This window comes from Anolis sagrei, chromosome 6 (genome assembly GCF_037176765.1).
Source record: "Anolis sagrei isolate rAnoSag1 chromosome 6, rAnoSag1.mat, whole genome shotgun sequence".
In the NCBI taxonomy this organism is placed as follows: Eukaryota; Metazoa; Chordata; class Lepidosauria; order Squamata; family Dactyloidae; genus Anolis; species Anolis sagrei.
In genome coordinates, this window is record NC_090026.1 from 8,013,243 (window position 1) to 8,027,255 (window position 14,013).

Sequence of the window (14,013 nt, forward strand, 5' to 3'; positions counted from 1 at the left end):
TTAATGGTTTTATATTGTGTTATATTGTGGTATTGCGGCATCGAATTGTTGCCAATATTAGCCGCTCTGAGTCCCCCTTTGGGGATCGAGAAGGGCGGAGTAGAAATGTTGTGAATAATAAATAAATAAATGGTGTTCGCTATAACCTGCAGTGTCATTGGTGTCTCCTGAGCACTGGCAGCTATGTTTGTGGAGGTGGGGGTTGTCTGTGTAAGTGGACACCCCAGCCACACACACACACATACAGATTTTCACTTTTATTATGTGTAGGATAGTTACATTAGATCAGTGGTTCTCAACCTTTCTAATGCTGCGACCCCTGAATACAGTTCCTCATGTTGCGGTGACCTCCAACCAAAATATTATTTTTGTTGCTACTTCACAACTATAATTTTGCTCCTGTTATGAATCATAATACAAATATCTGATATGCAGGATGTATTTTCATTCATTGGACCAAATTTGGCACAAATACCCGATATGCCCCAATTTGAATACTGGTGGGGTTGGCAGGGGATTGATGTTGTCATTTGGGAGTTGTAGTTGCTGGGATTTATAGTTTACCTACAATCAAAGAGCATTATGAACTCCACCAATGATAGAATTGAACCAATCTTGCCAGAACTCCCTTGACCAACAGAAAATACTGGAAGGGTTTGGTGGGCACTGACCTTGAGGTTTGGAGTTGTAGTTCACCTCCATCCAGAGAGCACTATGGACTCAAACAATGATGGATCTGGACCAAACCTGGCACAAATACTCAACGTGCTCAATGTGAATGAACAGTGGTGGAGTTTGGGGAAAATAGACCTTGGCATTTGAGTTTTAGTTGCTGAGATTTATAGTTCACCTACAATAAAAGATCATTCTGATCCCCACCAATGATAGAATTGGGCCAAACTTCCCACATGGAACCCCTACGACCAACAGAAAATTCTATGTTTTTGGATGGTCTTTGGCGACCCCTCTGGAACCCCCTCGTGACCCCCCCAGGGATCCCGACCCCCAGGTTGAGAACCACTGCATTAGATAGTTAGATAGTTAAATGTATAGTTAGATGTTGGAGGAAGGTGTAGTCCAAATAGTGATAATTCTAGCAAGGGACCTCAAGGAAACGAGGGAAATGGGATGGATGAGCCATAGTCTCTGCTTGCTTTCCACTTTCCCCTGTGGCTTCCTCCTTCCTTAGAGACCCTTTCAGTCCTTGCTACCGTCTTGAAAAAGGACATCTTCTTCCCACTGGCAGAGCAGTGTTGTCAGCTTGGGCTGGACCTATGCGACCGAGTGGACGACCCGGACTTAAGGAGATGCACGTAAGTCTCCTGGAAATGGCAACCCTTCCTCCTCCTCCTGTCATTTTGGACTGGTGTCTAAAAGCCCAACTAAGCTTCCAATTGTCTCTTAGCTGGGATGAAACTGGAGCTCAGAACCCAAGCTTCATTTTTTAGCCTTATGTGGAAATATGACTATTGCAGACATGAGCAAACTTCAGCCCTCCTCTGGGTGTTTAGGACTTCAACTCCCACAATTCCTAACAGTCGGTAGGAGTTGAAGTGCAAAATATCTGAAGGGCCGAAGTTTTCGCATGCCTGGACGATTGTATTTCTTCAATTGTAAGATGCCATCGATGGCAAGATGCAACCTAATTTCAGTACTGCCACCACCAACAAAAATACAGAAGATGCACCTGTGATTTTAAGACACATCCCATTATTAGAGATGTTTATATGAGGGGGAAAGTATAGCTTAGAATTGAACAAAAACAGTATTACAAGCTGTTGGCAAATTCCAGATTTGCATTTGAACTTTAAAGAGCAGTCCTTAAATTGTTTTAACTTGTTTTCAGCTGTTCTGTGCAAACTTGGGTCAACTTCTTCTGTACGGTTTTTAAGCTTTTTGAAATTATTCTTGATTGTTTTAAATTGTTTTAACATGTTGAAACTGGTTTTCCTGTCTGCCACCCTGATATATAAATATTTTAGTAAATTTAATTAATATCGAAATGTGAATTTTATCCTTTTGATATAAGGAATTGCTTGTTTAAAAATCCAGAGAATAGTCACTACACAACTGATATGGGAGGGAGCTACTAGCCATTTCCTGATAAGGCAACTACTTTGGTGTTATCAATTTCAAAATGGGAATTAGTGTATATACTCGAGTGTAAGCTGAGTTTTTCAGCCCTTTTTTAAGGCTGAAAAGCCCCCTCCCTCCCCCTTGGCTTATACTCGAGTCAATGTTATTTCTTATTTTACTCGATTTATTATTATTATTATTATTATTATTATTATTATTAATAATAATAATTACATTTACATTATTTTACTCTATTATTATTTGTATTACATTTATTATTTGCTATTTATTATTATTACATTTATTATTTTACTCTATTGTTATTACCTGTATATTTTTACTCTATTTATTATTACATTTATTATTTTACTCTCTTTATTATCATATTTATTATTTTACTCCATTTATTAATGTTATTACATTTATTATTTTACTCTATTATTGTGATTACCTGTATAATTTTACTCTATTTATTATTATTACATGTATTATTTTACTCTATTTTAATCTTGTTATTGCATTTATTATTTTACTCTTTTATTACTGTTATTATTACATTTACCATTTTACTCCATTTATTATTATTATTATTATTATTATTATTATTACATTTATTATTTTTCTCTATTTTTGATGTTCTTATTACATTTATTATTTTACTCTTTTATTACTGTTGTTATTACATTTCCTATTCTACTCTATTTATTACTGTTATTATTACATTCATTATTTTACTCTATTGTTATTACATTTATTATTTTACTCTATTTATTATTATCGCATTTATTGTTTTACTCCATTTATTAATGTTACTACATTTATTATTTTACTCTATTATTAATGTTATTATTACATTTATTATTTTACTCTCTTTATTATTATTGGAAGGATACGGAAGCACATTTACCTTGAAGAAGGTTAAAGTTATGATTCAACCAGAACATTCAACATTTAACCTACTGATGCCTCAATTATTCTGAAATTGACTAGTAGCTGCTGCATTTCCCACCCTCAGCTTATACTTGAGTCAATACATTTCCCCAGGTTTTTTGTGGTAAAATTAGGTGCCTTGGCTTATATTCAGGTTGGCTTATACTCGAGTATGTACAATAATAGGAAATACTGATATTCATGGGGGATCCTTTGTTGCACCAGGTACAGTCTCTTTGGCTCGCTGGCTACTGTCTTAGAAGATGGCATTGCCCCGTACCTGCCTCGCATCACCACCTTTATGCTCTATTCCCTCAAATCCACCGAGGGCTTCGAGGTGAGAGCCACATGGTTATTTCCCAAAGCTTGTCATCTCTAAGAAATATCTTGGGTTAAATGTGTGTGTGTGGCAGTGATTGGATCTGAGCTTACACAGCAACTAAACAGAAGTGTTTCCAGACTTCTTGAATTATGATCAAAGAAATATTTTCTTCAGTCATATAGTGAGGCTGAAGAAGAGGGGGATCTTTTTGTGCTACGGCTGGCATAGTGTCATCTGGTTCTGATTCCATAAGTTACGTAGGACCTTGCTTTTGCTTTGTACTCTCCTTTGCAATTGCATTACAACTGACAAAACTACAAATGCCCCCCAAGATTCACCCTAAAAGCCAAGTCAGCCATTCAGAGCATGAGGTTTTGTGCTTCTGTCAAGCAGGAGGCTGCAGGATGGTGCCATAGTGAGCAACAAGGGTTCTTGGCCTGTCCCAGCTCCATCACAGCCTTGCTCAGTTGCAGGAGTGGGCAGATTGTATTAACCTGCAATGACACTCTAAGTCAGGCCTGGGCAAACTTGGGCCCTCCAGGTGTTTTGGACTTCAACTCCCACCATTCCTAACAGCCTCAGGCCCTTTCCTTTTCCCCCTCAGCCGCTTAAGCGGCTGAGGGGGAAAAGGAAGGGGCCTGAGGCTGTTAGGAATAGTGGGAGTTGAAGTCCAAAACATCTGGAGGGCCCAAGTTTGCCTATGCCTGCTCTAAGCCCTGCCCACTTAACCAAGAAAAGGAACTTTGGTCTTATCACATTCCCTCCTCCTTCTATCAATATTTTGAAATGGGTCAGTACTCCCCCCAGCCACAATATAGTATTATATAATACTAATATTATACTATGCTAATAATATAACATATTGTATATGCATATCATTGATAATTATACTGTAATGCAATACAGTATAATACTAATAATAATACAATATAATAATTGTGTATTATATATTACATGTAATATTACTAATAGTATTGCAATATAGTGGTATAGTACAATATACCAATTTTGTGCTATGCTAATATATTATATTTACATATATTAATCAAAATATTTTAATACACTATACAAATAATACAATATAATAATATAATCCACAAGCATGTGGACAATTTCAACAGAAAGGAAGAGACCATGAAAATGTACAAAATCTGGCTACCAGTATTAAAAAACTCTAAAATTACAACAGCAAAACAGCAGAGAGGAAACAACCAGGCACATCTTAACACCTCTCAACAAAAGATTTTCCCAGGCTCAGCCAGGCCTTCAAATGCTAATGAAGGTGGTCAGTTGAAACATTCACACCTAGCTCCAGCAGGGAAGAGCTCTTTGCCCCACCCCAGCCATTCCACAGATATATAAACCCATTGTCCTAATTCCAACAGACCTCACTACCTCTGAGGATGCTTGCCATAGATGCAGGCGAAACGTCAGGAGAAAAATTGCCTCCAGAACATGGCCATATAGCCTGAAAAAACCCACAAGAACCTAATAATATAATAGTTATATATTATATCTTACATGTAATATTACTAATAATATTACAGTATAGTTGTATAGTACAATATAGTAATCTATAATATTAATATTGTGATATGCTAATAATAAAATATATTGTATGTACATATAATATTGATAATAATATTGTAATACACTACAATACTAATAATACAATATAATAATACAATAATTATATATCACATTTTACATGTAATATTACTAATAATATTGCAGTATAGTGGTATAGTACAATATAGTCATGTATAATACTAATATTGTGCTATGCAAATAATATAATATATTGTATGTGCATGTAGGCCACTCTGAGTCCCTTTATGTATATTGTAAATAAATAAATACTGTTGAAAATTGAATAATATCAACAAAGCCAACTTAGTTTTTTCTGTCCACTCACTTCTTCCAATGCTTTGCTTGCTTTGCCCAGACTCCGCTTGGAACTGGGAACTCTTTCCTTCTTTTTGACGACGAGGAAGAGGAGGCCGAGGTGGAAGGAGACGAGAGCCTGACTGATGAAGAGGAGGATGACGACTCTGAACTCACAGGGTAAGTACCCCCAATTGTGAGGAGTGGGATCACTGGAGATATTGGGGAGCATCTACCATGCTGGGAAGGAAGGCCTGAGGCAAGAAACACTAGACCAGTGGCACTTTTGATCTGATCTTATCTAGCTTTTTGTGCCTTTTAAGTTCTCAGTCATTTTTCAGGCCTTGGCTTCACTTACGGAAGAAGCCAGGCTCCAACTTGATCTCTTCTCTCTTTGTTCACAGGCTGAGTGTGGGAAATGTTTATATGGATGAGAAGGAGGACGCCTGTGTGGCTCTGGGAGAGATCGCCACTAGTGCCAGGTATTTATGTGCGCCTTTTGTAAGCAGATACAAATGGTTCTGGTAGGATTGATTAGAATAGAATGCCATTCCTTCTAAGCTCAAGCTTTGCTGCGTTGACTGCAAACATACTGCTGCAGCCCAATATTGTCAGTCTGTGTTTGTTTGTTTGTTTGTTTACAGTATTTATATTCTGCTCTTCTCACCCTGCAGAGGACTCAGGGCGGATTACAATGCACATATACATGGCAAACATTCAATGCCATTTAGACATACAACATATATAGACAGACACAAATGCATTTAACATTCCAGCTATTCCCGCTTCATGAGGGTATGCTCGATTCTGGCCACAGGGAGAGCTGCTGCTTCACCGTCTACTTGTGACACCAAGTCCTTAATGTTGTACTTCCTCATTCTTGCACACGCTGCTGGAATGTTTTATGGTGTCGTAAATTAGTTAAAATAGCCTCCCTGCATAAAGCGGTACCTAAATTTCCTACTTGACAGATGCAACTGTCTTTCAGGCTGCATAGGTCAACAGCAAGCTAGACTATTAATGGTCGGGAGCTCACTCAGACCCAGGCTGGCTTTGAATTAATGCCCTCTTGGTCAGTAGTGATTTAATGCAGCTGGCTACTAACTAGCTGCACTCTAGCCCTCCTTCTCCATCCTCTGAATGCTAATGCCACTAAAATATCTTCCAGGTAGAAATATCTTCCAGGTAGAAAAAGGAGGAAAAGGAAGAGGCAGAATAGATATAAAAGGTGTGAAAAGGTGTATGTTCTGTCTGAGGCTTTATTAATTGAGTTATGTTTGCTCAGTTGAGTGACCACCCAGGATATGTACTTGAACTAACCATATATACTGATATTAAATTCAGCTGATTTTGAAGAACTTATTTTCTTTAATCTGATGTCTATACAAAGCATGAACGCAATTATTTCGGATATTTGAACAATAGGTGTATTTGCCTTTCGATCCTTGGAGAGTAAGCCCTTTTAGTAACAATAAAAGCACACAGAATCCAACTGCATTGCCCATCCATGACATCCCATATTGGATAAGCATAATTTTTTCAAAACTCTGTGTATTTACAAATACCAAAGCATTTTCTAATACAAAATGAATATGTTATAATGGGATAATCTCTGAATGCAACCATATTATGTGTCACAAGGAACCATTTGTTGGGCAAGTGGGATTATTAACAAAAGACCCTCCCCATAAATGTACAACAAAGTAAATTATTAACAGCAGCATGACCCAGCACCAATAGCCCAAAGTGATAAAAAGAACAAAAACACACAGACCAATGTTATTTCTTCCAAAGGAGGCTTTTCTTTGTAGTAAAATAATATAGTTACACTATTTACAGGAACAAGGTTTCCATAACACAAATAAAGTTCTGTATACTTCCTTCTTTGCTTCCACGCTGAGTTTCTTTCTCATGCAGATAAACAGCTTAACTCGCACAGAGCTTCCTCTCACACTGAATTTACTCAGGAGCTTTACACACAGCAGCCTTCACACTGGAGCATCATACACAATGACCTTCAACCTGGAGCTTCTCACACCAGGCCTTCTTACACTGAGGCCTTCCTCACATTGAGGCCTATCTCCCACAGAGGCCTTCTCACACACTGAGGGCTCTCTCAGACTGATGCCTCTCTCACGCTGAGGCGAACTAACACTGAGGCCTACTAAGCTACAGGCAAATCTGCTTATATTGGACTACATTTTTTGCTGAGTCATTGTATCCATTTAACCCTTTCAGTACTTGACTCATATTTTTGTAATTAAAAATACCTAGTTAATCTTTAATATTTCCAACACCGTATTTAAAACACGGATTTAAGATGATGGTATTTGATGCTCTTGCTTGTTTTAAGAGTCTGAAACAATAGTTTGGGTTTTCAGGCAATTCTCGTGTGATGGGGAAGGAACTATAGTGGGGTGTCGATTCAGAATGGGTGCTGAGCAGAGGCAGAAAAGAAGCACGTAACATTGGAGAGTGGAGGTTGTAAGATCATAACTTTAATGATGTCCTTACCATTTTCTTTCCCTGACTCTCTTAGCGTGGCCTTTCTGCCGTACATGGAAAGCACCTTTCAGGAAATCACCAAGTTGTTGGAGGTAATGGTGAAGCTCTCCAGATGCTTTTAGATTGCAACTCCCAGCAACCATTATTAGCCTAGTCAGTGGGGAGGGACCCTGGGAGAGACTACTGATTGCCATTTGGAGAAGCACACAGTGCCCAATCCCTCACTTCCCGCTTACCTTCCAGTGTCCCCACATCCGGGTGCGGAAATCTGCCTATGAGGCTCTGGGCCAGTTCTGCATCTCCTTCCGGCATCTGTGTGAGCGGGATCCATCTGAACCCCATGCTGCAGGTATGTGGGTGAAAGAATAGGGCATAGACCACGAGGCAGCATGATCCAAGCCAATGCCTTCAGGGCGAGTTAGTCTCCCCTGGTCCACTGGGAGTTGTAGTCAGGTGTAACTGGAAAGTCCCAGGCATGGGAAGGCTGCTCACACAGCTTTGCAAAGGACAATGGCCACAACGAAAACGTAGTATGGATGGCTATAGCTGAAGCTGCAATTCCCATTCACAAGACGGGCCGACAGCTACCGGCTTGGAGGGCTTGAAGGGGGGTTGGATAAATTCAAGGAGCCCAATGTCACAAGTAGATACTAAAGAGACATAGGTTGGAATAATTGTGATAATGATGATGATGATGATGATGATCATCATCATCATCATCATCATCTTTATTTATATCCCACCACCATCTCCCCAAAGGGGACTCGGGGCGGCTAACATGAGGCCAAGCCCAAAGATACAATACAACAAAATAAAATACAGTATGCACACAACAAAAAATTACATCAAAATAAAATACACACAGAAGCAAAATTGGATAAATAAAACAAATTAACACAATATAAAATCAAACAGAATGGGCTTTGTGTTAGGCAGATAAAGGTAAAGGTTTCCCCTCTGACATTAAGCCCAGTTGTGTCCAACTCTGGGGGTTGGTGCTCATCTCCATTTCTAACCCGAAGAGCCGGCGCTGTCCGTAGACACCTCCAAGGTCATGTGCCCAGCATGACTGCATGGAGCGCTGTTACCTTCCCACCGGAGTGTTACCTATTGATCTACTCACATTTGCATGTTTTCAAACTGCTAGGTTGGCAGAAGCTGGGGCTGACACCGGAAGCTCCCGCCGCTCCCCGGATTCGAACCTGTGACCTTTCGGTCAACAAGTTCATCAGCTTAGTGGTTTAACCCATTGTGCCACTAGGAGCTTTGTGTTACTTCCAGGATTTGTGGAAGGCTGTCTGTTCCATGGAATAAGATCAAGATTTTTATTTATTTATTTATTTGTTTGTTTGTTTGTTTATTTGTTTTTGCTTTTGAAGTTCCCAGAGGCATCTGAATAGGTCATGGGAAAATTCCTTTTTCGAATGACAATTACTAGAGTTCTCGCACATCATAACATCACTGTCACACATCAAGTCGTAAAGGGTCCTGTGTTCTAACTTTTTTGTTGTTGAAATTATTACTTTCTAAGTCTCTCTTTTCCTCAGCCTTCCAGAAGCTCCTCTCCATGGTGATACCGGTCTACATCAAGGGCATCCGGGGGGACAAGGAGCGCCAGGTGGTGATGGCCATTTTGGAGACTCTGGCGAAGGTGGTGAAGGCCTGCCAGCAAGAGGGTCTCCGTGACCCGAGCCGCCTGGGAGAGCTGTGCCGCGTGGTGCGAGAAGTGCTGGAGAAGAAGGTGAGTGCATGGAGTGGCTGCGATGAGGAGATATTGGGCAGGTGGACGCCTCCTTCATGCAGGCTTTACTGCTATGTTGGGAGCTGAGTGTGTCTACTTTTAATCCCCAAGTTGTTCCAATGACAACTTGGGGAATAAGGTTAAGTTGAACTCCCTCAGGATATCAAATACAGCCCCATCGGCTGTATGAGGAGAATGTATTTCCTTTTATTTTATTTTCTTCATTCACTATATGATTTTAATGTTATTGACTGAATTGAGGTTTGTAAGGGATAAAACCAGGGGGGGGGGGTCTCATGAAGAAAAATATGATATATGGTTTGAATGAACTGTATGCAAGGTGTATGAATGGGGCCTAATTGGGCTGAAGGTATCATTAACAACAAGTTAAACATGAGCCAACAATGTGATGTGGCGGCAAAAAAAGCCAATGGGATTTTGGCCTGCATCAATAGGAGCATAATGTCTAGATCTAGGGAAGTCATGCTACCCATGCTCTATTCTGCTTTGGTTAGACCACATCTAGAATATTGTGTCCAATTCTGGGCACCACAATTGAAGAGAGATATTGACAAGCTGGAAAGTGTCCAGAGGAGGGCGACTAAAATGATCAAGGGTTTGGAGAACAAGCCCTATGAAGAGTGGTTTAAGGAGCTGGGCATGTTTAGCCTGAAGAAGAGAAGGCTGAGAGGAGACATGATAGCTATGTTTAAATATATGAGTGGAAGCCACAGGGAGGAGGGAGCAAGCTTGTTTTCTGCTTCCCTGGAGACTAGGACGCGGAACAATGGCTTCAAACTACAAGAAAGAAAATTCCACCTGAATATGAGGAAGAACTTCCTGACCATGAGAACTGTTCAGCAGTGGAACTCTCTGCCCCGGAGTGTGGTGGAGGCTCCTTCTTTGGAAGCTTTTAAACAGAGGCTGGATGGCCATCTGTCAGGGGTGATTTAAATGCAATATTCCTGCTTCTTGGCAGGGGGTTGGACTGGATGGCCCATGAGGTCTCTTACAACTCTTTGATTCTATGATTCTATGTATGTACATTAGAAACACAAAAGCGCAAGGTATCCCCAGGTGAGGGAATTTGTTTTACCTGCACTAAGCCATTTTTGAAAAAAGCATTTGCTCACCTTCTCTTTCCAGACAACCTGCCAGGGCGCGGATGTGGACGAAGATGGAGATGAAGATGATGAAGAAGAGGTGAGTAAAACTACAGAAAAATTGGGGCTAAATTTTCATTTTAGACAGCAGCTCCTCATAATAGGGAAAGATGGGGGGCATAGAATTTCACTGGAGGTCTAAAGAATTATTATTGTTATTATTATTATTATTATTAGTATTATTAATAGTAATAGTAGTAGTAGTAGTAGAAAACTGTTTAAAGTGCAAAAGGCAAATAGTGAATACCGTAAAAATACAATGCAGAGCAGAAGAGAAAACTGGCCAAAGAAGGATCTCTATTGACAGTTTCTGGAAAACATTGAGAGCCAAAGGACAAGGAAAAAACATGACTGTGTCTCACAAATGGAACTTGGAGAAAAGACATGGAGGGCCTGATTCTTGCAGCCCAAGAACAAGGCATTAAAACCAATGCAATCAAAGCCGGAATTGAAAAGTCGACGGCAGATCCCAAGTGCAGACTCTGCAAGGAAGCAGAAAAAGCAATGGATCACATGCTCAGCTGCTGCAAGAAGATCGCGCAGACAGACTACAAACAGAGGCATAATACCCTTGCTCAGATAATCCACTGGAACTTGTGCCACAATCTGCTTATGACAAAGAACTGGTGGGATCACAAGTCTGAAAAAGTTACACAAATGAGTATGTCAAACTACTCTGGGACTTCCAAATTCAGACCAACAGAGTTTTGGAACACAATACTCCTGACCACATAATCATTTGGGGGGGGGGGGGGGGAGAGAAAGTATGGATCGTCCATGTTGAAATCCCAGGCGACAGAAGAAAGGACAAGAATTGACTCGAAAAGCTTATACAGTATGATGCAAAGATTCTGGCACAAGCCAGTCAAGGAGGTCCCAGTGGTGATTGGCACACCGGGTGCAGTGCCTAAAGACCTTGGCCTGCACTTAAACACAACCAGTGCTGACAAAATCACCATCTGCCAGCTGCAAAAGGCCACCCTACATGGATCTGCACGCATTATTCGCCCCTAGGGGTGAGAAAAGCGGTATATAAATGCTGTAAATAAATAAATAAATACATCACACAGTCCTACACAAGGGAATTGTCCGACGTGTGATCAGGCATAGTGACCTTGTTTACTCTGTACTAAACTTGTTGTGTATATAATGATGATGATGATGATGATGATGATGATGGCATGGTACATCACTTCAGTAGGCATTGTTAGATTCTCCAGAGTGATTTGCATATAAATGAAACCACATTCAATGAGATTGTGTGATAAGCAGGCCTGCTGTATTATAAGTAGATGGACCGGCTACTTGGTGATGCAGTCCTCCTTGCTCAGTGCTGGAAAGTTCTTCTTGTTGGACTGCAGTGCACAGAAAACCACACCCAACATGGGATCCTGAGTTTTATATGCCAACAAAATAACTTTTCCCAACTCAAGATTAAGCCAAACGCCACTGAAATGTAAACAAATCTATGCTAGGGAGGGCTGCAAAACAGTCTGTAAAGGAGGGCTGCATAATGGCTTCTGAAGGAAAGGAGGTATCAAGTAAGCAAAGAGGAACAATTTTTTCTCTCTCTTGCCCACCAGGCGGAATATGATGCCATGCTGATTGAGTATGCTGGCGAGGTGATCCCTGCACTGGCTGCTGCTGCTGGAGGGGAAACATTTGCTCCGTATTTTGCCGGTTTCTTGCCTTTGCTTCTCAATAAAATGGTGAGTCCAAAGGCGTTCCATCCACATTTCTTGTTCCTCTTTCTCCATAACCTCATTTCGCTTGTTGTCCCTTTGGCCCGGTCTGTTGAGTCTCCTTGAATTTCAACACCACACCCTTTCACTAGCCCTTTTCTTGCATTCTACCCAAAAAGCCTTTATATTTTCTTCTTGTTCCCCACCCCTTCATCAGAGCCTTCATAACCACCCTTGAAGCTTGGGAACCAATTAAACTTGTGTTCATTTGGATGCTGTTCCTGTTGACAAGATGGAATGTGTCCAGAGGATGGCGACTCAAATGATCAAGGGTCTGGAGAACACGCCCTATGAGGAGTGGCTAAAAGAGCTAGGCATGTTTAGCCTGCAGGAGAGAAGACTGAGAGGAAACATGATGAGGGCCATGTATAAAGATGTGAGGGGAAGTCATGAGGAGGAGGGAGCAAGCTTGTTTTTTGCTGCCCTGGAGACTAGGATGCGGAACAATGACTTCAAACTACAGGAAAGAAAGAGGATTCCCTCTGAACATGAGGAAGAACTTCCTGACTGTGAGAGCTGTTCAGCAGTGGAACTCTCTGCCCCGGAGTGTGGTGGAGAGTTCTTCTTTGGAGGCTTTTAAACAGAAGCTGGGTGGCCATTTGTCAGGGGTGCTTTTAATGTGATTTTCCTGTTTCTTGGCAGAATGGGGTTGGACTGGATGGCCCACGAGGTCTCTTCCAACTCTTAGGATTCTATGATAGGCAGGAAGACGCCATAAAAGCCCTCCCGATAGATGGCCATCCAGCCTCTACTTAAATGAGGAGACTCCATCATCATTGTCAAGGATTATTATTTTTATAGTATCATAGATTTGGAAGGGACCCCAAATGCCACCTAGTCTAACCTCCAGGTAGAAAGACACAATACAAGCCCTCCTGACGGAAGGCCATCCAAGCTATGCTTACAAGCTTCCATCTGTTGTGGTGCTTTGAATTTGATTTTCCTGCTTCTTGGTAGAATGGGGTTGGACTGGATGGCCCATGGGGTCTCTTCCAACTCTAGGATTCTATGAGTCTATGAGTGAGATTCTCCCTCAAGAGACATGGCAAAGACAGAGCTCCCCTTGCTGTATAGGTACTTCAGATGCTAACCTCGCAGAATTCTACCAGCCAAACAGCTTCTAAGATGCTGCAAACCAGAGTACTGGGACATGATAGCAATAGCACTGTCCCAAATATGGGGCATATCGAGCCAGGCCCCTGGAAAAGACCCCTCTGGAGAGGTGGGAAAAGGGACATGTATTGTGTTAGAGATGAGAAAGTTTGGTAGGAGTTGGAGGACACTGTGGTTAGTATCAAACCAAGGAGTGCTTAAAAAGCAAGTCAAAAGTGGAAGTGATCTTTAGTACGGAAGGGATTATGAATCAGGAGGTCTGTGTGGTTTACCAAGTGCAATACCTGCCACTCCAGGAGGTTTCAAGATGTGGAGGAGGAAAACTACATTTACCTCCAAACCCTTGAGGTCTTAATATTTATTTATTTACGACATTTATATGCTGCCCTTCTCACCCCAAAGGGGACTCAGAGCAGCTTACAAGTAAAAGTAAATATAATATATTATATTATTATCATAGCACAATACTAATATTATATATTACATTGTACTATAACATTATACTGTAATATTATTAGTAATATTACATCTATATAA

At 40.8% G+C, this 14,013-nt stretch overlaps 1 protein-coding gene across 1 annotated transcript in view; it reads left to right on the top strand.

Moving 5' to 3' along the window:
* IPO4 (importin 4) overlaps positions 1-14,013 on the top strand; it is a 71,940-nt gene that overhangs the window by 39,944 nt on the left and 17,983 nt on the right. Inside the window, exons 17-25 of the mRNA XM_067469738.1 lie at positions 1,190-1,313; positions 3,232-3,343; positions 5,274-5,392; positions 5,617-5,694; positions 7,752-7,809; positions 7,961-8,066; positions 9,265-9,458; positions 10,605-10,661; positions 12,205-12,330. Of these exons, the coding sequence (XP_067325839.1) occupies positions 1,190-1,313; positions 3,232-3,343; positions 5,274-5,392; positions 5,617-5,694; positions 7,752-7,809; positions 7,961-8,066; positions 9,265-9,458; positions 10,605-10,661; positions 12,205-12,330 (974 nt within the window). The remainder of the gene's footprint in view (positions 1-1,189; positions 1,314-3,231; positions 3,344-5,273; positions 5,393-5,616; positions 5,695-7,751; positions 7,810-7,960; positions 8,067-9,264; positions 9,459-10,604; positions 10,662-12,204; positions 12,331-14,013) is intronic.